Source organism: Poecilia reticulata, linkage group LG16, assembly GCF_000633615.1.
Source record: "Poecilia reticulata strain Guanapo linkage group LG16, Guppy_female_1.0+MT, whole genome shotgun sequence".
NCBI lineage: Eukaryota > Metazoa > Chordata > Actinopteri > Cyprinodontiformes > Poeciliidae > Poecilia > Poecilia reticulata.
The window spans coordinates 14,646,707-14,673,347 of NC_024346.1; the positions used below are offsets into that span (position 1 = coordinate 14,646,707).

General features: G+C 37.3%; 1 protein-coding gene across 1 annotated transcript; it reads right to left on the bottom strand.

Moving 5' to 3' along the window:
* Positions 1 to 1,555: 1,555 nt before the first annotated feature.
* On the bottom strand, positions 1,556 to 24,679 carry phldb3 (pleckstrin homology-like domain, family B, member 3). Its single transcript, XM_008431221.1, has 15 exons — positions 24,314 to 24,679; positions 16,109 to 16,264; positions 15,791 to 15,901; positions 14,546 to 14,683; positions 14,004 to 14,132; positions 12,177 to 12,359; positions 9,431 to 9,541; positions 7,351 to 7,452; positions 7,049 to 7,136; positions 6,428 to 6,581; positions 4,751 to 4,832; positions 4,312 to 4,458; positions 3,476 to 3,686; positions 2,966 to 3,051; positions 1,556 to 2,252 (listed from the first exon to the last, which is right to left on the bottom strand). The coding sequence occupies exons 2-15, from the start codon at positions 16,253 to 16,255 to the stop codon at positions 2,118 to 2,120; spliced, it is 1,824 nt and encodes a 607-aa protein (XP_008429443.1). The 5' UTR covers positions 16,256 to 16,264; positions 24,314 to 24,679; the 3' UTR covers positions 1,556 to 2,117.
* Positions 24,680 to 26,641: the final 1,962 nt, after the last annotated feature.

The window sequence follows — 26,641 nt, forward strand, 5'->3', positions numbered from 1 at the left end:
TAAATTAGGATTTGCCTTCCGATGGAATTCATTTGTCAAATTAAAAGCCCTTCTTGAAAATAACCTTTAATCTGGCATTAAACATGCTTTTCATTCTGCTTAAAAATGTTTTTTTCATTGATGCTTTATTCTCATCTTAAATGGCATCTCATTAGGTGTAAGTGGAACAGAAACGACGGTTTGAAAACAGTCTGAAATTAATTTATAAAATCTGTTTCACTTAGTGAGTAGTACTTAAATAAATGAACTTGTTTTTCATATCCATTGGTGTGACTAATACTGACCTGCAAAATACATTTATTTCACAAAGAGAAAGTATGTTAAATACCTTTAAATGTGCGAGCAGCAATCGTCAGACAAGATGGGTACAAAGGAAATACAAACCAAAGGAGGAAAGTTTCAAAGGCTTGCGTGATTGAGGTCAAAAAATTTAAATTCACGTCAGCGAGAATCTTAAAAAACTAAAACAGGAAATTGCTTACAGGAAATTGATTTCTTAATGTGTGCAATGAAACTGAGGAAGTTCTCAAACATCAGGAGTTTCAGAATTAGTCAAACAGATGTACCTTGATATTGCTCCTTTTACACTGAAGCAACTTACCTCCAGCAGAAATATATGGATTTAATTAGAAAACACTCACCTCTGTCTACGTATGGCCTTATTAATAATTTTGCATGTCACAGTGAAAACAACAACTGCCTGTTGACAGAAGTGTCAGGTCCTATTTAGGTAGGAATACTGTAGTTTTGGTTAAACTACGTTTGGATTTACAAGCTTCTTCTAAATGTGACTGTCCAATGAAATTGGGTGTCTGCAGTGATGTGTGTGAACTAGAATGCTTCCCAGTATGGAGGGAGAGTTGGAGAAAAAAAAGAAAGAAAAACATGTAGGGCAGTCTTGAGTGATGGCTCAAAATGACTGATTGTCAGAGTCGAGGTTTATCAAACATGCATCAAAGAATCAAAGTAACACTCCAGGTATTTTTTGATGAGGGAACAACATTACAATACAATACAAAGCTAAAAAAGTAAATTTTACATAATACCCCCCTTTAATCTACTGGTATGTATTCAGATGGGTCAGATTTTGACATAAAAACATAAGTCTGACTTGTTTCAATACATCAAGCATAGAAAAAGGAGATTTTTACTTGGCACATTTTGGGCTCCTATGTCCCAATAGAGTTGGTTAAATGCCACAGCCTTTAAACAGCATCAATACTCAGCCTACCTGAGTATTGATGCTGACCATGTCCATCCTTTAATGATCACCGGATGTCCACAGTCGACTCCACAGTCGAATTCCTATTAAGGCGTATCTATGAAGTTCCCAGTAAGTTCTGCTGTGATCTTTAGCACACCTCATCGTATATGGGTAATGGACTGCTATCAGCAATGTGCCTGTGGAAGTGTTACAGGTCCATTCATGTTAAGATGCAATCAAATAGAAAAGAAACATTGAAGAAAATGTATCTTCAGTTATTTTTCATAAAACCTTGGAATTGATCTCACCATTACTTTTCCAAAGATGATTCAATAAAAACAGACAAACATGAACATTTTTATAAAACAAACATTTAATGTTGCCCTGATACCAGAGTACAGTTTTATTTACCTGCAAACCAAAGCCATATAAACCTCAATATAATAAATAATCTTTAAAACTTCTATAACATTCCTTATCTGAAAACAAAGGCAAGGGGTGAATATGACAAAGAGGTCACCTCCAGTGTAGTGGCATATTAGAACAAATTACATCCTGTAAGTGCTGGTGGTTTTATTGTGCCCATTTCTGGTATCACCTGTAGTGTACATTACTCCTGTGATGCTGGACTGCAACCAGCAGGGGGAGCTCGAGATCCGTGAAAAAAATCCTGCCTGTAACAGACAGCTGAGTCACCATGAGCGAGTCCTTTAAAGATCCATTTTTGTGAGCTGCAGCTGATTAACTTATATCAGTAACAGTGTCCTCCACGTCTGACCCGCGGCACCTCCATGTGGGTCTTCTGAATCCCCCCAGGGCACATTTGCAGCAAATATACTGCCCAGACAGGAAAGGGGAAAAGAACCACAGTGGAGTCCGTTCAGTAGCTTCACTTCATAGTCACGTATTTAAGTCAATAGCGGCTGTGCTCGTCTGTTGCAGTGACAATGACATCCATCCAGATACGCATGGACACGGCATTGGAAGCCACCAGAAAGAACAGGCGATCGTATGTCTTCACACAGAACGTAAGGCTGGGCCGAGGAGACTAAACAGAAGACAGAGATATCAAGAGTCAGCTCACAAAGTTTCCCATGTCTTTACAGCAATATTGAGGCTTTAAAACACACAAATATTTGTTAGACCAAAACTTTACAACGGACTGCAATCAAGCATCTGCAATGTCAAACTGAAGCAAGAAAATCCTGTTTGTCTGCTTCCCTAGAAGTATGACAAATATCGTTCCTCAGAAATCTGGAGTAATTAATGAAAGAAAAAAAAACAACTGGCTGTTTTGATGTAGAGCAGAATATGACTTAAAGTTTACACCTTTCTTAAAAGTAGCCTGAATGCCTGAATGTCCAACAAAGCTATTTAATTTTTGTTGAACATAAAAGTAGCTTTATGTTGGACTAGATTTGTCTAGTGTAGAGGTTTAGTTTATTCTGTTAAAATGCTCTTGTTTTGCAAGTAGGATTGCTTTTGGAAAAGTTTAAACTAGTAAAATCATCTCAACTCAAGAAAAGTTGTAAATATTTTTCTGAGCTACTTGCTTTGCTTCTGACATCACATTTTTCTGAAAGATTATGCAAGCATTTTGAGGTAATTTAGAGATCAATGATCCAAGAAAGTATGTTTTCAAAATGAAAGAGGGGTTGCAGCCTCCATTTACAGACTCTAGAAATCAAAATTTACTGATTTGGTGCATCCAAATGAAAAAATCCCAAAAACTGCAACAGATTTGACAAAAGCCAAACTCACAGAGGTAGCCGTCCGTAGATGGTCGTAGTAAACTTCTTCTATAGCCTGAAAGTACATGACTCCCTTTAGCTTCCTCTCATCGCAGTCTGTAGAAAAAAAAATACAAAATATACATTTTAGGTCAACATAGTGTGACAATTTTAAGAGTTTTATTTTTAGTAACATTTTTATTTATTACACACTTATGTAATCTCAAAGTGCTACAAAATGACAATAGGTTATTTGTCACAGTCTATTAAAAAAAGCATTTTTCCTTACAATTATTCTAAACAAAACGTAAAATAGATTTCTAGGGTAAAAGCACTTTTGCATGATACTTCATCTGATCTTAAAATATGTGCAGTAAGAGACGGTTCCTCATGTATTTTTACAACAATAGCCTCTCTTCAGTGAGCTCAAATTGTGTGGCACACAGAAACCTTTTATTCATGCAAACACACAAATGCAAAGTCAATGAGCAAACATAAACACACGCACACACACACACACAACTTTGCAAGCCAGTCTAACCTGTATAGTAGGCCAGTCGTTTGTGGTCTGTGTCAAACAGGAACCATCTCTTCTTCCATGTCTTGACCCTCCCCCCTCGTTTCGTGAGAAAGCCGGCACACCGTCGAGGTGTGAGCCGCAGGTCCGTGCAGCTGGCAACCCCGTGACCCAGTGACTCTACATGGGCTCGAAGGTCAAAGTTTGGCGTTAGGAAATGGGGCAGGCTGCGCTTCTGGAAGGACAAGTGGAGCTTAAGTCACCCTCTAAATAGTACATTTTCCATGGAAAACACTACCAACATCCGGTGGCATTTTTTCAGCTTCAGAAAGGGGCTCTCTGTGGTCACATGATGAAAAGTTTACTACATTTGTATCAAAAATATGATGTAAGATATGGTCCTAGAAAAGAGGAAAAACTAATAATCTCTAGCCGAGCTACATGATGAAAATTGTTTTATAGATGTAACTAGACTATAATTCAGAACACCTGGGCCATTATTTTTATTGCACCCATCTTTACTGCTATATTACAGTACAACAATATTTATTCTGTTCTATTAATAAAATTTCATTATTTTAATGTGAATGACTCACTATTACAACAAACAACATAACTGATTAAGGAACAGAGCAATTTTCAGTAAGATCATTTATCAAGAAACTGGGTCAACATTAAGCTCATAAAACTGACTTACACATCTAATGGGCTTGGTTTGCTTATTATTATGTGTAAAGACGGGATTTAACCATAACATAACAAGTAAAACATGGAGAAAAATCTCTAGCATTTATTAGTTCTACAGCCACAATTTCTTAACTTTTCTAACCCTAGATTTAGGGTTTATGATTAATTTATACCTCTGAACCTGGCGATGAAAGGACTTGTACGGATTCATTTGCTCCTGTCTCTGGTCTATGTTGCGTTTCTGGTTCTAGTGGTTCTTCTCTGGAGGAGTTTAGTTCTCTTTGGCTTCTTTCTTCCAGCAACAACCGCTGCCTCTCTGCCTGTGTGCACACAGTCATAGAAAAAAAAAAAACTGTAACACATTAAAATGTACTATTTTTAAAGCAGCAAAAATAGAAACCCATTGGTTATGAAGCCACAAACAACTGGAGGTTTGAGCCTTCCAGTCTTGGCAGCTGCCAGTGCTACGAATATGCATTATAGGCGTGCAAACATCTGCTCAGTGGTTTCTTGGACAATCATGCGCGAGCTTAGCTGGTGTCACTGATCAACAGGCCATGTCTAATAAAGTGTGACAGTGACAATTAGTGTTTCCCATGGCAGGTGACTCACTCGTTCTCTGAGAAGCCTCTCTCTTTCTGCCTTGGCTTCCCTCAGCTTCCTCTCAATCTCCACAAGATCCAAAAGCGACGGACTGCAGAAACAAGAATCAGGAAACATCAGAATTAAAGAAAATAAATAAAAAAAATCAAAGCAATAGCATTGGTTGTTCTTATTAAAACAGCAAACCCCCCAAAATTATAATTTAATGGAGTGTTATAAAGGGCCATGCAGTCAGCATCAATCTAGAAAACAGTCAAATAGAAAAGTGTGTTGTTAGATTTAACCAATCTCATTATTCCATTATTTTGCAGGGAACAGAAAGACAGTTAAGTGTCTTTTTCCAACCAATATGACTTGCATGGCAATTTCAGTAAACCGGGCTATCCTCCAGTTTACTTAAAATATATTAGACATGTCTCTGTGTTATTGTCTTTGTAAGTAATGCTTTTTTTTTTAAACACGTCAATTTACTACTGCTTTTTTAATTTTAATAAACAAACCATCAGTGATACCATCTACACCACATTCATATCAGAAACTACTATATTTTTTACGCAAGTTAAAAAGTACCATTATTTTGAACTTGCAAAAGTAGCAAAATATAAATACGCCTTTATTATTTGGAATAAAACTGGCCCAAGTTTTGTATTTTCGGAATTGAATCAAAAAAAGCAACCTCATTATAAGCAGTGATGTACTATTCAGGAATGTGTTTATTTTTACTTTAGTGATAAGACATTAGGGCAGTAGCTATCCCAGTTGCTTGTACATGCTTGTGGGCCACACTTTGTCCTTCCACACAACTTTTTATTATCATGCCAAGTAAACAGGCAGGGTCACTGAAAGCAATGACCTTCTGTGACCTACCCTAAAGGATATATGAGACTCACTTTTTAAGCTGAGTTATTAAACAAATTGTGTTTTTAATAAGAATATATGATTTACAGAAACTGACCTGACTGTATACACTGAACATCATAAGAGCTCTAAATTTCCCTCAGATAGTCATGTCTCCTTTGAAACTGTGAATTATCATCAATACATCCGAAAACAAATTGAGCAAAAAACTTCCACATACTTATTATACACAGGGTTGATTATTTAACCCCAGCGTGCCCAAAAAAACTCCTTTTTGAACCGTTTTTAATTGTGGCATTATCTGACAACTAAATTTGTCCAATATATTATCAAAATATCAATCTGTCCAATATAACAGTCGGAGAATTCCTTGAATGCAGTATCTAGTTGGATTTTAATATTATTGGCATGCATCCAAAATCTGCATGCCAATAATATTTTTAAGATGCTGGATGGACTTTTGTTGATGTAAATACTTGTATATTTTTAGCTACCGAGATGCTAAATCTGATAAAAAGGGTTGAAGAAATGGAGTCAAGAAAATGTGGATTAACCGGAATCACTCTTCATAAAATTCAGCTATGCCATTACATTTATATGTTTTTCTAATATCGTGCAGCTATGAGATAATCATTCATACACCTCATAGCATGCTTTTACATCAAAGATTACATAAGTACAACTGTTGCACACTCTGATATGATAAGTAACATTTCTGTTGGTATCGATAATTAGAATAATGCATTACATATTCTGCATTTTTATCTCAAAGAAGTGCTACATAGTCCAAAAGTATCATATAGATCCACATGCAGTGATGAAACTCACCTTGCAGCACGAGAGCTTACTTCACTGTTGCACGGAGTGAGCAACCCACCACCGTTGCTGTTCCCTGGTCTGTGCCCGTTGCTTAGTCTGTGTGAGCTTATGGGGGAAGTGAAAGCCTCTGTCGTCTGGCTGTCTGGAGGAGTCCTCACCAAACCTGACAGTGGAAAGAAACAGGGAACCATAACCACTATATTTTTTTATTTATTTATAAATATATAAAAATTATATGTATATGCCAGAGAAATCTTTTCTGGGGCAATTCCAACTATCAACTTTAAATTACAGTGAGGAGGAAAAAGACCTTGGAAGACTTGACATGACTTAACAGATCAGGCAACTCAAATATTTGGAGCACAAAAGCAGATACCACTGTGGAGATTTTAGGCTTAAGCTTTCAGATGTTTCTATGCGACATGGGAGAATCATGCTCTCGGTCGTAGCAACAACCAAAAACTCTAAAGACACACCTTTGATTAGACTAAAAGGGAGGGAACTGAGCAAACAGACAAAATGAGGATATGAGTAGAAAGTGAGCACGTTGATTGTCTTGATTGTCATGAACTACAAAAGCAGGAGCAATTAAAAACACAACACAAGGAAAAAACAGGGTTGGCAACTCACCCTGCACTGAAATCGGCCTGTCGGAGGGTCTGTTGTTCCGATGTAAGCTTCGCCTTCTTGGCAAACTGACGGCTTCCTTGGATAGTTCCTAAAGAAGAGATTAATGTACAGTACGAGGGTCATCACATAAAATCCCATATCAAGATTATAAACTATGAACAAGTTCAAAACTGTAAATGCATTCCCATGATTTCCGGACGATCAACAATTTCCCCTTCTTTCACAACTTTTCAGTTGTTTCAGCAGTGAGGCTCATCATTCATAAGACAGATAAATTGACAAAGGCCTGACCAAATGCACACCTGTGGAGACTTGTGAGGTGTCAAAGGAGAGAGTGACATCATGCAGGGAGCTGAGGTGGTGAAGTTCGACCAATCAGTGAGTGGCTTCTTCTCTTTGGGAACCTGTTGGACCAGATTCAGTTTTGAAAGAACGGATATGAGACGGACACTTGTTACAAGAGACAAATGCTAAAAGTCTGCTTAAAATAACTGGAGACAAAGAGGTTAAAGATGAAAAACAGATTGCCTTGAAAAGATAGACACATCACATATGGCTGAGAATTAAACTACAGAAACACATCCAAGATGGATTGGTCATGATGAGATAAAAAATAAAAAATACATCACAGCCACAGTGTCTTTCCTGAAAACCCTCCCACCATGCTCGAGTCACAAACGCATGAGCAATTCAGTGACTACATTAAGTTCACTGTTTAACCCTTTTTGGCCCCATTCAGTTCTTCACACAAGCACATGGTGTCAGGAAATGTGTCGACAGTAAGCATTTATAAGAAATTGTACTTTCTCACAGTAAGAGGAAATCTGCTACAAGGCTTCCTATGTCCCATTCCTCAACATGGTGATCCAAACAGATTATCGCCTCATGCATTATTTACTATAAGCTGTTTAGCTTTTCACAGCCAAAGAATTCAGAACTTGGACAAAGATGTCAAATCAAGCACATCCTGCGCAAATTCGGTCATTCTTTCTGACAATGTCTCGTTCTCAACTCCTCCCTTTTGCTATGCAATTCTACCCTCTTTAGTCAACATTATGAACTAAAAGTTAAGTTTCAATTCCTATATATGACAGATTTGTGTTCATTCTTTTGGCTTACCCTTTGCTGCAAGGATGTAACACTTCTCTCAGCTTGGTTTCTCTCCCTTGTATGCATCCACACAAGCTCAAATCTACACACATACAACCACAGCTATACCACCCTCACGCTGCTTACTCCTCCCTCTGTTCTTACCCTCCCTTCGTTCCCTCCTCCCTTGCTCTCTCCCTCCAACTTAAGTTTCTCTCAGTTGCACTTTTTCTCTCTGATTTGTTTTTTCCTTTTCCTGATCTTGTCTCCTGCTCATAACAACTGATACTGTCATGACTCTTTTTAGGTGAAAACTGATGCCAGAAGAATTTAACCCAAACACAGTTAAAAAATATTAAGTAAATTACAGATTTTGGAATTGTAAGTATTTGTAAGAAACGGACTGTAAATTGCAAGGCATTGTTTTATGAAGAATCAAAATGAAGTCTCAAAAACAAACGAGTCTGGCTCCTCACCACCCACTGCTTATTCAAAACTAGGTCACAAATGCATCTCTCTATGTAAAGTAGGTAATCCAGGTGCAAAATGTCATTCCCAGGTCAAAAGAATCATCTATGAATCTCAGTAACTAATAGGTCAGACGTTAAAAGTACTGTAGATTGTACTTTATTTAGGTTACCCTGCATATGTGATCAAAGCCAAAAATACACACAAGTTTCTTCAAAACTGCATCTTCCATTTTAAAACAATAGTATATTTTAGAAAATGGTATCAAATATAGAATAGTGATCATGCTCAAGTCCAAGAAAGAAGCTAAGGGAAAAATAGACTTTGAAAGGCCATTATATAGCAAAGCATTTAGGTCAAAAAACATCTCAAAACAAATACATTTGTGCATTTTTGTCTAGCTTGTGTCAAGCACTGACATTTAATGAGGAACTAAAAAAACATAAGAATTGAGTTACACCAGGTCTTGCAAGTATTTAGTCCAACTCAAACAATGCATGTTAAATGGTAAATAACACCTGGGCAAAGTGCACTTTGGCTACATAAAATGTAGATTATGACACTGAAGGAAATGAATAAAAATAAAACTGAGAAGATTGTGAAAGCTCCAAACAGCAAAGAGAAGAATATGATGGTTACAGCCTCATTGTAAATCTATTTATTTTACCACCAACAATTGTTTCATCGCTTGCACAAAACCAATTCAGCATAACCAGCATTATTTTGAATTAGGTAATTTTTTTACATTAACAGTAGCATTGGCAATCTGAATAGCAACGGATATCTACAATAAGATAAATCCACAATATTAGAAAACCCTCGTACCGTTTGAGTTGCTTGTATTAGTTCTCTCTTCTCCTTCCTCAACGCATTCAGCTCTCTTTCCTTCTCTTTCTCCATCTCTTTCAGCTGTTTCTCCAACTGCTGGACTCGTTCCTGAAAATCCAGGGAATAATTTCCATCAGCTTGGACTGCCATATGGTTTCCTCTTCACAGAAGACATGCGATGTGCTGCAGCCAGTTTATTTAGCTGGCATGGGTTTCAATAAATTCTTCAAAAGGTTGTGATCCAATATTAGGATATTGTACTAAATGCACATAAAGCATGAATAGATATACCAACAAGATCCAAGTGGACTTTTCCCAAACAGAGATACACTTAAAAAAAAAAAAAAAAAAAAAATTTACAAATTATTTGGGAAACCACTGGAAATAAGCAGAACACCACCAAGGATAATGGATGGAATCTATTTAGGAATCCAAGGCCAGGAAGAAGCCAAAAAGGGTCATTTAAAGAAATACTGGATTATAATTTACCAGTGCAAGGATGCTGCATGTGACACAGTACGAAGCAGACAGACAGCTGAGCAGCCTTGTGCAGCTGGCTGCAGTGCAGCTGAGTCAACTACAATTCGCGTCTCATACAATCCCAGTCTTCATCTCATCGTTGGCACCCCCACCAGCATACTGAGGCTAATTGTGGAACAATTCAGTATTATGGGGACCAAATATGTTTTTTAAACGGACTTCACGATGCAGAAGGAAAGCACATTTGTTGCCACAGAACAATGTTTGCATTTTACACCAGGTACAACACTATAGTATTAGCAATGGTATTACAGTTCAAATTATTCATTTTCAAACTCTGAGTTACATTTATCAATTAAAAACTTTGGAAAAGCACTTTGCCAAATAGAAATCAAATTTACTTTGTTTTGTGTGATATAATATTTCACATCAATAAACTGTCAAAAGGCAAGTAATTCTATGACTTGAGCAACAGAGTCACCATGTGTTTTTTTAGGAGCAAAAAGTGATTTTACTGGGAAAGGAAAGGGGGAGCTAGAGAGCAATACTAGAAATCTAGCTGGGAAAGTGTCTTTTAGGTCTAGTATCTATTTAATTAATGTTTTTATAACAATGAATTAGTGGGAGACTTTATAGATGTTTCAGAGCAAAAACTAAATATTGTGTCACTTTTTATCCAACACTTGTCAGTATATAGGTTGAACATCTGTGTCTTTTGTATTTATATCACAAAAGGATGTGAGGAGTATGTTTACCTTTCATGTGAAGCTTAAGATCCACAAACGGGTTGTTTGGAAAAAAAAAAGCAAAACACCAACCTGACTGCCAAAGGAACAGTTGGTGCATATTTTGAGGTAAAGTACTGTATAAATATTCTGAACGCATGATGAAATGGCAAAAACTTATTACTATACTTATTACTATTACTATACAATGAAAATATAAGTTTCAACTTAAATTTATCAACGTGACAGTTACAAAGTAAAACTTTGTAGGCATGTAAATAAAAACTAAACTCTGCCAACTGTTTAAAAATGCAGAATATTACATATGACAAACTTTGATTGCAAGATTTATTAGTCAAGTAACAACCTGCCTCTTTGAATAGCTTAGAAATTCTCATGTGAACAGTTTCACTGTCTCATAAAGCCTGACTCATTCTGTGCAAAACAGCACAGGAAAATGTTTTACTGTGACAGCCACCAGATTCAACTTAAATAAAAAAAAAACCGGATAGTTCTTTTTAAATAATTTTGTCCAATTGAATCAAATTTAATCTGCTGTGGTCGTCAATTGTTTGATGCACTGTGTATTTTACAGAGAGAACATATTTGGATACGGGAAAAAAAAATGAAATGTTTTATGAAAATAAGTGATTATTATTTCAGATGAAAGGATATCATGGCTTTATATCAATGTTTTCAATACGTTCAGCAAAAATCTGGAGTCTCGCTTCAAAGATTCCTAAATGTTTTATCTTTTAATCCTTCTTAATGTCATCCCACCTCTGTTGTTTTCAGTCTGTCCTGCTCCGATTTGTTCTCTCATGGTGGCCTGTGATGTAATTAGACTCCCTGTATAGACTCATGTGACAGAATTAGGGTGATGCTTGGAGGTAAGGAGTTCAAGCTTGTGCCACCATTGAGGTTGGGGGGTGATGAGGTTCAAGGGATAACTCGTAGTTATAACCATTAACTGGGATCTATAGAGACAATTACAAATATCTATACTTTTCTTGGGTTTAATTTATTATGGGCAATGAGCTAAATGGAACTTGCTTAGCTGCAGAGTAAAAATTTTATCAGAGCACTGCACTGAAGAGTAAAGCCAGCAAAGCTGTGATTATTGAAGGAGGAGCGCAAGTTTTTTAACTTTGAAGTCAAGTCTCTGATCTGCCTTCTGCTTATTTTTAATGTCAAGCTAATTCATTTCAGCTGCAGAAAATATTTCAGGCACAAGAGGAAAAAAGAAAAGTTAGTAAAATTGGAAAGGGTCTTTTTTTAGTGTCAAGTTTAACATCCCACTAATAATGACAATGTGAACACACCAAAGTACTGGATTTCAGACATGTATTGTCATTATTTTGTCCATTTTTCTTATGCACACATCCAACATCACAACTCAGCTTAAGTAGGAGTTTAAGTAAGGATAAACACAGACATGGAGCACATGACTCACTGATAAGCTGCAATTTCTGTGCAACACCCTGGGGAGCCTTTGTGAAATTCACTGAAAAAAGTGATCCATGAGGAACACCGAGTACCTGCGCTGTGTTGACCACATGCTGCTGGYGGGAGATTTCCTTCCCCATTTCCCCCTCCGTTCCTTCCTCCTTGAGTTTCTCTTCTCTGTCTTCATCCTCTTCGCCAATGCCGCTTTCTTGTTCCAAAACACGAAACTCCCAGTCCTCGAAAGCCCGGATGGCCGCCTCCATCCTTTCCTTCTCCTTCAAGAAGGGTAACAAAAAAGTTCTGTCAGTTCAGTTTTTTGTTTAATTGAATTATTTCTGGAATTAACTGGATGCAGACTAGTTCTGGGAAGAATACTGGGTATTATGAAGAAAACAATAAGGAAGACACAGACATATATAGGAAAATGTGTCATTACAATTTATAAACCAAATATGGTCAGCTTTCAACACTGGTTATGATTATTAGTGTATCCATACTCAGTTGAACTTATACAAATGTCGCATTACAACCAGACACTAACGCATCGTACTGCAAGCTTAGGTTACAATATCCAAACACAAAGTATGACATCATTCAAAACCAACCAAGAATTGATGTCTACTTAATTAAACTGACAGGTCAGGGAACAGCAGTATTATGGACAAACCTGCACATCACCCTAAGTCAGTAGTCTCAAACTGCACTCCTCTAGGGTCCTGCAATTCTTTGTTTTTTTCTTCTTCAATGCTAATTCAATGACTTTGCAAAACTTCATTATTGAAATGAAATAAAATGAAATAATTAGATTCTTGCTTTAAGATTCGGATGTATGCAAAATTGCAAAGCTGTCTAAAATTTGCAACTTCTGTTTATTTGCTGCTGGCTATGGCATCTTTATTCATATATGCTAATTCTTTGTTACAGCAGGTTGTGCCAAACTGGCTTGTAAGTATTATTTTCCAACATTCAACATGTTTCAACAGAAGAAAACAAGCCCCACCAAACTTATCGTTAAACACCGTTTTTCCAATAATCTCTTTACTCTGCTCTGACACATTTGCTAAAAGAAATACACATCCTGTGCTCTGCATGAGTGAGTTAAACTCTTAAAGCTTGCAAACAGGTTAAACTGGTATTGAACAATAAAGTGTTGTTAAAAAAACAACATCATCAGTATTGATGAAAACACACCCTTTAACTTGAGACATTCTTTGAATCAAGACGGCCAACAACCAGTTGCAGATTTATGTTTTATTTGGAAGGTGAAACTATTAGATACACTGTCAGGCTCTTCGTTAATAAATTGTTGGTAGGAATATAGTGATATTCAATTCCTTACACTACATTAAATGTTTTTTAGTTAGATTTCAACAGATGGAAACATGTCATCTAACCAACATTAAATACTTTTTCCATTGAAAAGTTCCTGTGAAACAAAAGACCATGAGCAGGTTTACTGAAAATAGTAAGAGATGATGACAATGTCATTAGCAGAATTCAGTTTTCACAATTTTTTCTGCTCTGCATCTTACACTATATGGATCAGGTTGCTGACCTAAGATTTTTAAATGAAGTAGAGAAAACAAGCCCTTTATCAACAATCTAAACATTTTAAAACTCTGTGGGAGATCAGGACAATACCACAAATGACTTACAATCAAAATAAACAATGAAAATTTTTGTGCTGGTACCTGAATCTTGTTCTCCAAGATCTTATCTTCTACCATGCAGTCATAGTGATAAACAATGAGAAATATTTCCACTGAAGGGAGGCCATTAATGCAGATTTAAAGATACCCCTGCTACTTTTGTGAGTCCCCCACTCTCAGCCTGAGGTTTTTGTGTCACATGAACAACTTTAAAACATTTTATTACTGCTGAACATGCTGAAGATATTAGATACAGTGCCATCTGCTCACCTGCTGCAGCTGCAGAGTTAGCTGCTCTCTTTGGCTTTCTGGCTGATTCGGGATCAGTTTCTCTCTTTCCTCACAACTCTTCTTCAGTTCCTCCAGCCTGTGTCTCTCCTTCTCCAACTTCTCTCGCTCCTTCATTTCCAGACAACAACAATAACAACATACTAAACCAACAGTACAGTAATCCCAGAATTGCATAAAATCTCAATCAAAAACAGATCCCAAAACAGCATTCGGACAATTTCACAACCCTGTTTGCAGTCACTCCATCATGCTTTAATGCTCTGACAGGAGTGTAGCAGAGCGTTAAAGTCTACCAATGATTATCACACAGCAGTTGACTTATCATTTACAAGATCTTGTTTTATGTTGATGGTTCATTTCTGGTCCCACTTGTTTCTCAAGAATCCCTTAAGATAACTTTAACTGGTTTTACTGTAATCCATACAACAAGAAAATACTTTCTCACATTAAAAGAAGAGGTTAAAAAATATAAATGCATTCATAGAAAATAATTCAGGTCCTTTTATTAGTGTGGGACTTACCTTAAGTCTGTCAGTGCGTTTGTGCTTCTCTCTTTCTCTGGCTTGTTGTTGCAGTGCCAGCAGTTTCTGCGAGTGTCTGTGCAGCTGCTTCTTCTCCGTCTGCAGCTCTCCTTGCAGCAAGGCGATCTCCAGCTGCAGCTGAAAGGACAAGAGAGCTGACCAGGCTGAATCATATCAACCAGACACTGAACCAGTCAGAGTCACACATTCTTTAAGAATGACTTTAGGCCGTCTGAGAGCTTTCAGTTTTTTTCAGTTTTTTATTTATTTATTTTTTAATTGTCTGAAATTTCCAAATGAAAACAACTAATATTTTGGTGCATCTTTAAACAAACATTATTGAGATTTAGCTCTCATTTCAGTTCACACTGTTAATACCAAAAAGTAATATTGATAGCACTTACCTTTTACACTACACTCTTAAAAAAGCTTCTCTCATTGTCCTGTTTTAGATTTACTTTTCAGAAAGCAAAATAAATGTGAAAATTGATCAAAAAGTTTAGTTTTACTAAGACACTAAGAGAAAAACAATGTTGGCCTTTCTCTTAAAAATACAGAGATTGTATTTAAAACAAGCTGGCGAATAAAATCAGTTATCCATCCATTGTCTTCCTCCTATTCAGGGTCAGGTTGCAGGGGCAGCAGTTTAAGTAGAGAAACCCTGACTTCACTCTCACCAGAAACTTTAGTGGCAGGGGAGAATCTTTAATTTTGTAAAATACAAACATTTGAGATATTATTTTGACTATATTTAGCTACATTATGGTCAGAAAGCAAAGTTAGAAGTGGTAGCATACATGGTGTTTCAGTTTCATTCCTCTTTCTTCTGTGGTTCAACATCAGACATTCCCACTCTGAGTTCAGCTTACTCAAATTAACAGAAACTAGGTGCATGGTCAGAGCAAGAGGGTTCACATTTACAGTGAAGACATGAAAGCACAGGGATTCCCAACTTCATTCTTTTTTAAGGAGAACTGAGTTGGTCTTTTTCTCTTAGAGAGGCATGAGTTTGTCAAACACCTGATCACTCCAAAAGAAAAAACCGTTCAGCAATGCCGGAAGAAGCAGGCCTCAGTTCAACTTTGTCATGTAAAAGGACACCATTGTGAAGTTCAAAGTCCTTCACAAACTATGAACCTGTTAGATTGAACACGCTAATGCACAACACTTCTTCAAACTGTCTGATTTTGGGATACTAAGGGTAATTATTTATCACAATCTGTAATGATTACATCAGATTCTCACCTCAATCTTCAGCTCTTCCTTTTGCTGGTTGATCTCTGTAATGCGGTTCTGAAGCATTGAATTCGATGAAAAGAACCTGGATGAGCCCACCTCTGGCTTCTTAAGGCAGGACTGACAAAGGAGAAAAAGAAAATGTCCAATAAATCACACAAATCAAACCAGCCTTAAGTTTAGACCTCATGATTCATCGTTTTGACCTGAATCTAAAACATTTTCCATTCTAAGATTGAAAGAAAGTGAAACAGACTTCAATTCAGCACAAAATAGATTGGCTAACTGCTTTTCAACGTTCATAAAAACCTCACTTCCGTCTGTTACCTTCTCACTCTCTGTGCTGCTGCTCTCCGTGTCAGACTCGGCCCCTGAAGAGGCGGGACTCTGACCTGCAGCCACTCTGCTGATCCATGGCTGCCGCAGACTCTGCTGCCACTGGCTCCTGGAGTTTTCCATGTTATGTTGGGGCATCTCTAAAGCCTGAAAACAAATAAGCAGTTAAAATTAAAGAAAATATTATCTTTAATAAATACTACAACTTATCACACAGTAACGGTGAGAGCATATGAGCAAATCAGGTGACAGTAGGGGGTAATCCCACAACAATTGTGCGAATTGGGAAGTTAAAACACAGAAATCCCTGTGGGTTTCCAGAAAGAAGTCTGTGACGGGGAAAGCGTCACGCTTTGATGAGGAAGCAAAAGCAAAAGATTGGAGCGATTTCAGGATGTGTGCAGTGGTTTGTGGTTGCATTTCAGGGGCTCAGTGTGCACAGAGGCCTTACATGCAGCAGTTTTACATTTCTGCAGAAAGCTTTGATGTTCAATAGCAAAGAAGAAATGTATGAAAAACCATACATCTGACAATTACTTTGAAGTACTGTTTTCATAGGGCTTTTGTTTTGTCACTCACATTCATGCCATTCATGTGGATATAATTATAATATTATGTATTGTGTTTACCAACTGTTACATGAAAGTGATTCCCAACTTTTGGGAATTTGTCCTCCTAAAAGCCAGCATTATGCTGCGGTCTTTTATTCCATGTTGCCCTTTGGCTTCAATTGGTGCTTTCTCCGTACACAAATACATGCAGGCAAGAAGACACAAACTTTCAGTCTTTGCGACCTTCAAAACCAACATGTGGGAATTCTTGTGTTGAGAACTTTTTCCCACCGTTTTCCTCCTCGAGTGCTTCGCCCCCTCCCTCTGTTCTGAGATCAATGCCTTATTAGGCTGGTGGCAGAGAAGGATGAATGAAAGCACAGAGATAAATATACAGCAGAGATTTAAATGGGGCTTCCTAGTGATAAACGGTACAATGATATCTAGAAAAAAAATGGTAATGGACAGAGATGGTTAAAAAAAAGCAGTAGTAGTGTTGTAGTACACTCCCAGTGTACAACAGCAGTTTTACAGGCATAAAAACAAAGTGCTACCACACCAACTATTTACCACCAACTACAAAGATAAGTGTGACTTATCTTTGCCGTGAAAATATTTGAAATCTGCTTATTCGTTTCCCATTTGTCTGATAGAGTTATCACAAACTTTAAGAAAAATATGACTAATGCAGTATAACAGGAAAAAAAGCATCAATGCTGCTCTGTGACCTGGACAAATAATCAATAAATGATACAAAAATGAGATGCAACTCCTTGGAAATGATAAATAAAAGACACAAAATCTGTCTTTTTTGTGTTGCTGAAGTTCAATGAATAGATAATAACAGTAGTCATCAGGTGCAGCGTCAGTTCTGCGAGTACAACACAGCCGTGAGATTCTGTGCTTTATGTTAAAACACAAGTCATAAATGAATAAAATGAATATCAGGATTTATGCATCTGCATGGCATTTTATCATACAGGTTTGTATTTTTGGATTTATTGCAATGCCTTCTCTTCAACACCGATTCTAATCTAATCAGAATTGATATTAAAACAACAATATATTCACTATGGAAAGCATTTTCAGTATCGCATTATCATTTAAAAAGGCAGACACTGACCATTTCTACATGTTATATTATCTGTGAAAGACGCTCAGAGCAGCAGTAGAGAGAGAAAGAAAGAGAGAGAGATTGAGTCACATTATTATACAAACATTGGTACAAGTGTTTGACCTCCAACTAAAGTCCAGTTAGATACCCTATCAACATCCCACACGAGAGGGAGTTATTCAGGGGTAAAGTCTGCAGTTTGACTACTGTGTTCAAATGAAAACCAAAAGCAATAGAAATCTTGATAAGTTGCCCCAAAGACACTCAAAAGAGTGAGAGTGAGGGAAGTAAATATACCAAAATCAGCAGACGCAGAGTTCAGCCTGAGAGCGAGATCAAAGAACAAAACAAAGTTTTGTGCCCAAAATTGGATTTGATTGCAGGGAGGGGAGCGCCTCTGGAGAATTAGATAGGAGAAAAACAGTGAACGGAGGTGCAGCTAGGCATTCAGTGAGCAAGTTTGTGTGCTTGTCATGCAAACACTGCCTTGAGCGATCACAAGAAACAAAAAAAAGGAAAAAAAGGTACAACAACAAATTCAGCCTTTAAAACAGATGCAATAAAATGTGAAACCATGTTCATTTTCAGACTAACCAACCAAGAAAAACTAAATCCTGACAACAGAAACTTACCCAGTCAGACCAGTGTGAGGAAATAAGTAATGTAGGTTCAACAGCAGTAGAAGTAGAGCAGAAAAGAATGTTGTCCATGTCATATTATCTCACTATGTCCTCACATCAGCCAGGCTTATCAGCCTCTCTCTCTCAACGCCAGGCTCCAATGGAACTTTGCACACTCCCAATATTACAGACTGCAAGATTGCATTTTATTTCATCTAGAAAGGCCAAAGGAGTTTCAGTGGGAGTAATGTTGTCTGAAAGAAGTGGCTTAATCTGAATCATAAATTATGACAATATTTTTGTGGTTAAGAGTAATAAAGAGAAGAGGGGTGGTAGATTGAAGATAGAGTTGCAAAATATCTCATCACAATTGTTACAGCAACACCAGTGCTTTGAATATCACAATGGTTGCAGACACTGTAATAATGGAATAAAAAAAGACAGTAAACAGAGTTATTCTCAACAGTTTGTCAACAAAATATTCAGAGATAGTGTTCCAGTTGCTCTGAACTGCAGTGCTAATTAAAACACTTATTGTAAATTTCTTAATTGCTGTCTAAGCTGGTGAGTTCAACTTGTATTGCAGGATACAAGTGTTATTGCAGGATGTTGTATGAATGCAAGCACAATATCCCAATGTTGTGCTAATTTTAATTCACCTCAAACTAGGTGGTCAAAAGTCTTTAATGAACCCCACTTTGAGCATTACTGCAGACATGAATGTGGATTTGGACTTGGCTCTCCTTAATAGAGAGGTTAGAATACCAGGTTGGGAGTCCTCATTTTGCTCATTCGAAGTGAGTAGATCAATAAATGTATAGATTCTTCAGCTTTAGACTGATCATGATGTCAAAGATTGATGCAATTTGCACTTTACGTGACACATGAATTCCATAAAGAAACATTTTTATTTTCTCACTTTCTGACATTAGATAAGACAAAATATGTCCTATTTTATGTTTCTTAGAATTCCCCACATTGTTTTTATGAGCAATAAACTCTGAAGTTTACATGCACTCCCTAAGTACTTGGTACCATTGGCTCCTGTGTGACTATTGTAGCAACTGTAAAGCTTGGGTTTAACCTTTTTGAGAATCTGCCTACAAGTTTCTCACAAATAAATGGAATTTTGACCCGTTCATCCAGACAGAACTGGTGAAACAGTTAAGATTTGTTGGATGCCTTGTTTCCACAAACATTTTCAAGTCTGCACACAAATTTTCTGTGGGACTGAGATCAAGGCTCCAAGTTACATTATAACTAACTGGGAGGAATGCTTACAGTCATTGTCCATTATAAAGACCCATTCCTGCCTAGACTTCAAGTTCTCAAGTTCCTAGCTGACATCTTGAGGGTTTGCTTCCACATAATGGTCTTTCCTCATGATGGGATAATGTTCTCAGCCTTGCAAGCTTTCCCATTTTTTCTCCAGATGTAATACTCATTACGGTCAAGACCACTAGTTCCAGAAATTGTTTTTTTTTTTTTTTTCTGAGAGCACTTGCAAATTATGTTGCTTCTGGAGTAATGACTTCACAAGGAATTTGTTCTGTAGTCGTTACAAACATTTTGCCCCAAAGCAAGTTCACCTATGGGACACAGAACCTTCAAGATCAGCGTAAAGGTTTAAGCCGTTTATAATTGCATTTCACTGTTTGAAGACATGACTGAAACAAAACTAGTGGAGGGATAATTATCTCCCTGGCTGATTTTTTTTATTTAAATGTATTTTTCAGTCAAACAAGCAAACATTGTCTTTGGGGTGTTGCGTTGGTGTTGATCATGAACCAGCAAAGCTAAATAATAGAACATTAAACAAAATGTCGATGTTCACCATGTTTTACTGTGTTTCAGTGTTCTCTGAAAAGCTCCACGCATCTGGTAATTAACCTGTGACTAATCATATTTCAAAGCATGACTAATCCGTCCCTGAACATGAAACCATCATAATGTTGCCACACCTTAGCTCTCGAACAAAGGCAATAACAAAAACCCACCCATTATGGCTAACATAGCCCTATCCCTTTCTGGACCCCCTCATTGAACACTGACACAGCATTGTGTATACCGAACCATAAAGTCAACACCGACAACAGCTATATTCCACTACCTACATTCAGGACAAAAGAGCGGGGATGATGGTATGCTCTGTGTGGGTGTGAATGCTGATTACAGTCTGTCACCAAGCATTCAGTGAGAGGGAAATATAGGCAAACATGTCACAAGTGGAACATGTGAGCATAAATGGCCTGTAAAGAAGGAAGGCATAATAATCCATGAACCAATACACACACAGTCGTCCTGTTCCTTCAAATGAATAAAGTAAGGCGAGTCTGAATGACTCAGATAAACTAAGTTGTATAATGACTAAATGCACAAATAGTGGGAAGGAATCACAAATAACTCTGTTGCAAAACAAAGCAATGAATGCTCATCAAAAAAAGTCAGAATGGTCAAACTTTTTAAATATATTATTAGAGGAGCTAAATGTGACCTGACCCTGTCCTGAAAGAGAGTAATCTCTGGGTCACATTGAACTTCAAATGTAAACAGTACGAAGCAAGTTTGTGTTCACTCGCCAGTTTGAAGAAAAGTTAATCTGTGGAGAAATATAAGGATTGTATCCAAGTCATACATTAGTTTGATGTAATCCACTCCTGCTATTTGACAACATTATGTGTTTAGGAAACTCCTGCTAAATGTATGTCCACCTGGTCAACAACCTCTAGCCACACAGCACTTCTGCTCGAATCTGGAAGAACTGTCTATTGATAGAAAACAGTTTACTTTAACTGTAATAGTTTCCTTTCAGAAGACTGTCATAATAAATGTTTCATTCTTTAAAAAAAGAATTAAACCTAGTTAAATTAACTAGCAAGATGTTGTCCATTTGCCTTAAAGAAAAGAGAAATCAAATCACAAATAACTTGGCCATCATTTTCATTCACTTTGTTGTAGAAACAGAAAAATCATGGTTCAGTAAAGTGGATTTTGTTGAAAGCAGAAAGAATCTGGTGCACTGAACCTTATCGCACAGTTGCACAAAACAACAAAGGAGCAGCAACAACATGACAAAATGCTTCTGTAGTCACTGTGTGGTTGGTTTTCATCTGTAGAAGATATAAAAGCAAAACCTGCTATTAATTCATTTTGACGTTGGTAGTTCTGGTTGCACATTATTTTTGTGAAAACCAGATTACCAAATCTTTCTCCAATCAACATTTTCAATGTAATAAGTTAGTGTCCTTCTTTTACTTTCCAAAAAAAAAAGTGCAACCCAGATCTAATCTAATAACATGAGCTACCTACAACTACAAGCATGCTTTGAAAAACAAATTAAGTCATACTTCCGATGGTTAGTAATGAGTACAATTTCTGTGCAATAAAGGTGGTTTAATGTTTACAAAGGCCAATCCTGCTTCCTTAGACCAGATGAAAATGAAACTGGGCATGGATATTAAGCTGACAGAACAAAAATGATGGACTTTCCCAAAGTAACCCCTGAATCTTTTGCTTAAAGCTCCTCCTGGCTCAGTCCCAATAACCGTCAAGTTGTCGCCTCGTTATTACAGCGAGTCTGAGTAAATGGTGACAATTCAGCAGAACTGAACTGCAAAACAGTTGCAAGTGATCCAAGTTATTTATTATTCGGTCTGTACCATTTATGAACAAAACAGTGAATATTAGCTTTTGCTTAATTGATTGAATTAATCAACGCACAATTTTTAATCAAATAGCCACTGATTTAAAGCATTTAACTGTAACACTGGCTCTACGCAGTGTTAGAGCCAGTTTCACCAGGTCCTTATCCTGGTGAAACGTTTATCTCCATCCCAACCCAACTGTTTTGCTTTCTGTTCTGTAACAAACCTTTGAGGCCTTCACATAACAGCTGTCTTTATGTTGAGATGAAATTACACACAGGTTGGCTATTTAATAATTTGTTAACTGCTGAAGGCAACTGGTTGCAGTGTATCTTTATTTAATGCTATTACAGGTATGCAAAGGAACAACACGATATTTTTTTTGTTTTTAATCATAAAAATATTGATAACCATATCTCATTTGCTTTATGTTGTTTATTAAAATCTAAAATATTCGAGATTGCATTTGTAACAGGACGAAATGTGAAAAAGTGCAGTCTTCACAGGAGTTAAAACATCACATTGTGTCAAAATATTTCACAGCCTCACATAAAACATTTCATAATTAATGGCTATAAAGATCAAAAGACTTCAAGAGTAAAATAACCAAGTTGAAATACTGGTTTAAAAGCTTGTGATGCAAGCACTGTTCAAAGACTTGAAAACAAAAAAAGAACCATTGCAACTATTTCACTAGTTTCAATCATCACCTGGGAATGTCAGCTTCAGGCAGACACAGACAAAAGCCCGTTTTCAAACTCTGGCCAGTCCTTCTTCTGCATGTCTAACTTTTTCTTTTTGTCAATAACTGCATTTCGGTTTGTCAAGATACAGGCCAAATAAAGAAAAGATACAGGCCAAATAAAGAAAAAATGAAACCCAAAGCTTAAGTGATATAAATATGAAATCACTGTTTGAAGTGTCTTAATTCTGTGAGGAATTGATTTGTTTATCCATTAAAAACCAAATGCTACATAAGCACATGCATAAAACCATGTAAACACTTCAGCTGCATAGAGATTTAGGTAGTGATCCTAATAATCTCATTACAGTAATGCATTGAAGTCCAATTGCAGTTTTTAATAAAATCAAGCTTCAATTTAAAAGGTGTTTAAATTTCATTGTTGCACACAGCTTCATCTGACCAGAACGCCCTGCGGCCTCAGTGCAGGTTTCACCGATGGCTGCAAACCTACACCGTCTGATGTTAACATTATTGTTCTTACTTAAACCTATGATTACAGGGTCCCCCAACAGGTTTAGTTGCATTCTCTCAAGGATACTGAAAGCCAGTTGGAAAAAGAGAAAAATCAGTTCAAAAGAAAAGAACACAAACAGAAAGAGTGCAAATAACTTCTGCGAGGCATCTGGCAGAAGTCCATCCAAATGTCATTTTTCATCACAAGAAAAAGTATAAGAAAAGTTAAACAAGAGTTAAACAACATCCAAAGCGCTCATTCAAGTACTAAAACCTTATAATAAAACATGAGGGATTTTTTTCTCGCTTCCCAACCTTTCATTGTGTGATAACTGTACTCACAGAGATTCCTCTGGTCTGAGTTTGTCTGTGGGAGCTGTGATGCAACAAAGACCAGTCCGACCGAAATAACAGTCGAGAACTCACAGGGCTCAGACATAGATTTGTCCAATAGCAATCAAAACGAGACTTCTGTGCGCGTCTGAATGAGAATTGAGGGAGAAAAAAGGCTAAAGGCAGAAGTCCCCAGACAACAAATCCTCACAATCCTACCTCAGCCATGTCACCCACCCACTCTGTTTACCCACAGAGTGCTGATGGAGGGATAAAGGGCCAGAGATCTCAAGGTCTTTGTAAACACAGGAGGGGGTGTGTGTTTGTACTTAGTGTATTGTCATGGGACAAGCTTTGACAAACACACATTTAGTTCAGAGAAAGTTTCTGTAAGTAGAGATAGAAGATCTTGAAAAATGAACTACAGGTGTGTATTTGGAATAAACCTGATCAATCCTGTATTTCATAAACACTGCTCACCTTCAATAAAGTAGAGCAGTTTAGTATACGATAACATTACATATCAGGAAGTTGTAATAATTCCTCTTTTGCTGTAAGTAGATAAAGTGCATCAAAGAGTTTCCTAATATTACCATTAATTGCCAAAGAACACTACTGCTCCTGTAGCTTGAGCAATTTGTTCATGTTTTCATATACACTCCTGAAGCGCAGTGCTGCGTGTGCGTCTGTTGACTAAAGCTGGAAAGTGAAAAAATAGTAAATAAACCCATTTTACCTGGAAAACGCGCTCCCATTTAAACGACTGGAGATGAGGCTTCCTCCGTCCATAGCAGAGCGTCAGAGACGAGAACCGTGTAGTGAAGCGACTTTTAGACCCGTTTCACTTCAAGCGCAGGCTCAGGAAGACTCCTCCGTCTCTGCAGTCTGTTGCGAAGCAGGACGCAACGTTTTAGCTGTTTTCTTGCCTAGGTTATGTCCGTGGTTTGAACCTCTCTCCTGAGAACTGACAAGTCGGTGTGAGCAGAGCGTCGGCGTCAACAGGTGAGGCTGAGCTGTGAAATCACGCGGGGGAAGGTGACGACAGAGGCGGACACAGCCTAGTTAAACGAACAGCCCAACGGTGGAAACATTGTTCTCGAACAGTTCGATGTTATAATGTTTATCCACCGCAGATCTATAAATAAAAATTATGTTTTTTTTTTCTTTTTTCTTTTTGAATTATGCACTGAAATGTGGAGTCTATTCTGGGAACTAGCGCGGTTTTGTCAGTGCTGACTCATCTGGGCTCCTTTCCAAAATTCTGTTTTAATATTTTCAACGACTAAAAACTTCCATGAAGTGTTTATACAGTCAGATTAACGTCGAATCAACTGATAAAGCCAGACATACAGATACGCCTCAAAAAATGTGGTTATTATTTAAAAAAAAACATTTATTTGAATTCATATGGTAGATTGACATTTTGTCAATCTACCATATGTAGAGCTGTAAGAACCTGTAACCATATGTAGAGCTGTAAGAACCTGTAAGTACCATATGTAGAGCTGTAAGAAGTTTGTTTCTGGAAGAAAATGAGACATCTTTAAAATAAAAAAAATCGTATGGGGGGTATACATTTTTAATATTGTTTTATTTATTATGCTTGTCAAAAATAATTCATACCCTGGTCAATAGTCAGTGGGAAAATCAATAATTGCTGAACTGTGATGGCCGTCAGGTGCAAACCCGCTGCATGCACAAGAATGATGCAAACTGCAAAATGCACATGCACAAAAAACAAATGCAAAAGAAAAACGCTACAAACAAAAAATGCTGAATTTACAAAAAAAAAAATTGAAAGCAAAAACCTACAATAAACAAAACAAAAGCATAAGAAAAATGCTGCAACATCAGAAAATTGCTGCAACACAGGAAAACGAAGCAAAATATAAAATTGTAAGGCCCTCTTCAGGAACTTGAAGAGATGAGGATTGAGAAAGCATAGGTGCACTGTAGAAATGTTGTTAAAGATCAAAGAAACATAATTTGAAAATAAATACGGAAGAATTATTATATTTATTTTTGATTAATATAGCTTGCCTGGCTATTGGCCTTCTGATGCAAATCCACTGGATTCTAATCTCACGTCACAGCAGAGCTTGTGCTTTTTTTAGCTAGTGTTGGACCAGTGACACGTCTAAAAGTTGCAGGACACTGCACTCTGACTCTTGTATTTAAATACCCCACATATATGCAATGCATAGATTTTGTAATGATAATGTTGGTTGCAAATAATTCACATTTTCCCTTTCTTTTCAATCATTTCAATTTCATTCCTTGTGGCCTGCATCTACCTGTCCTTGCTGGGGTTCTGCTATCTCCACTGGGTATTGGGTGCAAGATTGATACATTGTAGGTACATCACCACCAGTCCTTCAAAGCATAAAACAGAGAGACAGAACCAACAACCTTGAACACAAGAACAGAAAAGGAATTTAGAGTAACCAATTGATCCAATATACATGTATATGGACTGTGAGAGGACGCTAGAGAGAACCTATGCATGTAGAGAGAGAATATGCAAATTCCACGCAGAAAGAGCTCAGAACCAGAAGTCAAACCCAGGACCTTCTTGCTGTAAGGCAACACCAACCTTTCCACCAGCCAGTCGGTTGTTACAATAAGCAGCAATATTTTAGTTCTATTTTTCTAAACTAATGCAAACCAATCATTAATATAGAAATGTGTACCGATATGTTCAGGGGGGAAACAATCTGGACATTTGGAATCTATGTTCCTGAAATGATTCATGTGGTGGCTCTTAAAACACTGATTCCATCTGCAGTCTCAATCTCCCCTAAACTCTCAAAAGGGCTTTGCTTTACCAGCTCCTCAAGGCGGCAGTCACTCCTGTCGTTTGTGGATATTTGTTTCCTTCCAACTTCACTTTCAATTTTCTGGTAATAGTGTTAGACATAGTTTTACATGAACAGCCATTTTCTTTAACTATAATCTTTTGTGGTGTTTCCTCTTTGTGGAGGGTGTTGTGAATGATTGCAAGACAGTATAGAGTCAGTAATCTTCCTTTTGGTTGTGGACACTTTACCTGGCCTAACATTTCTAT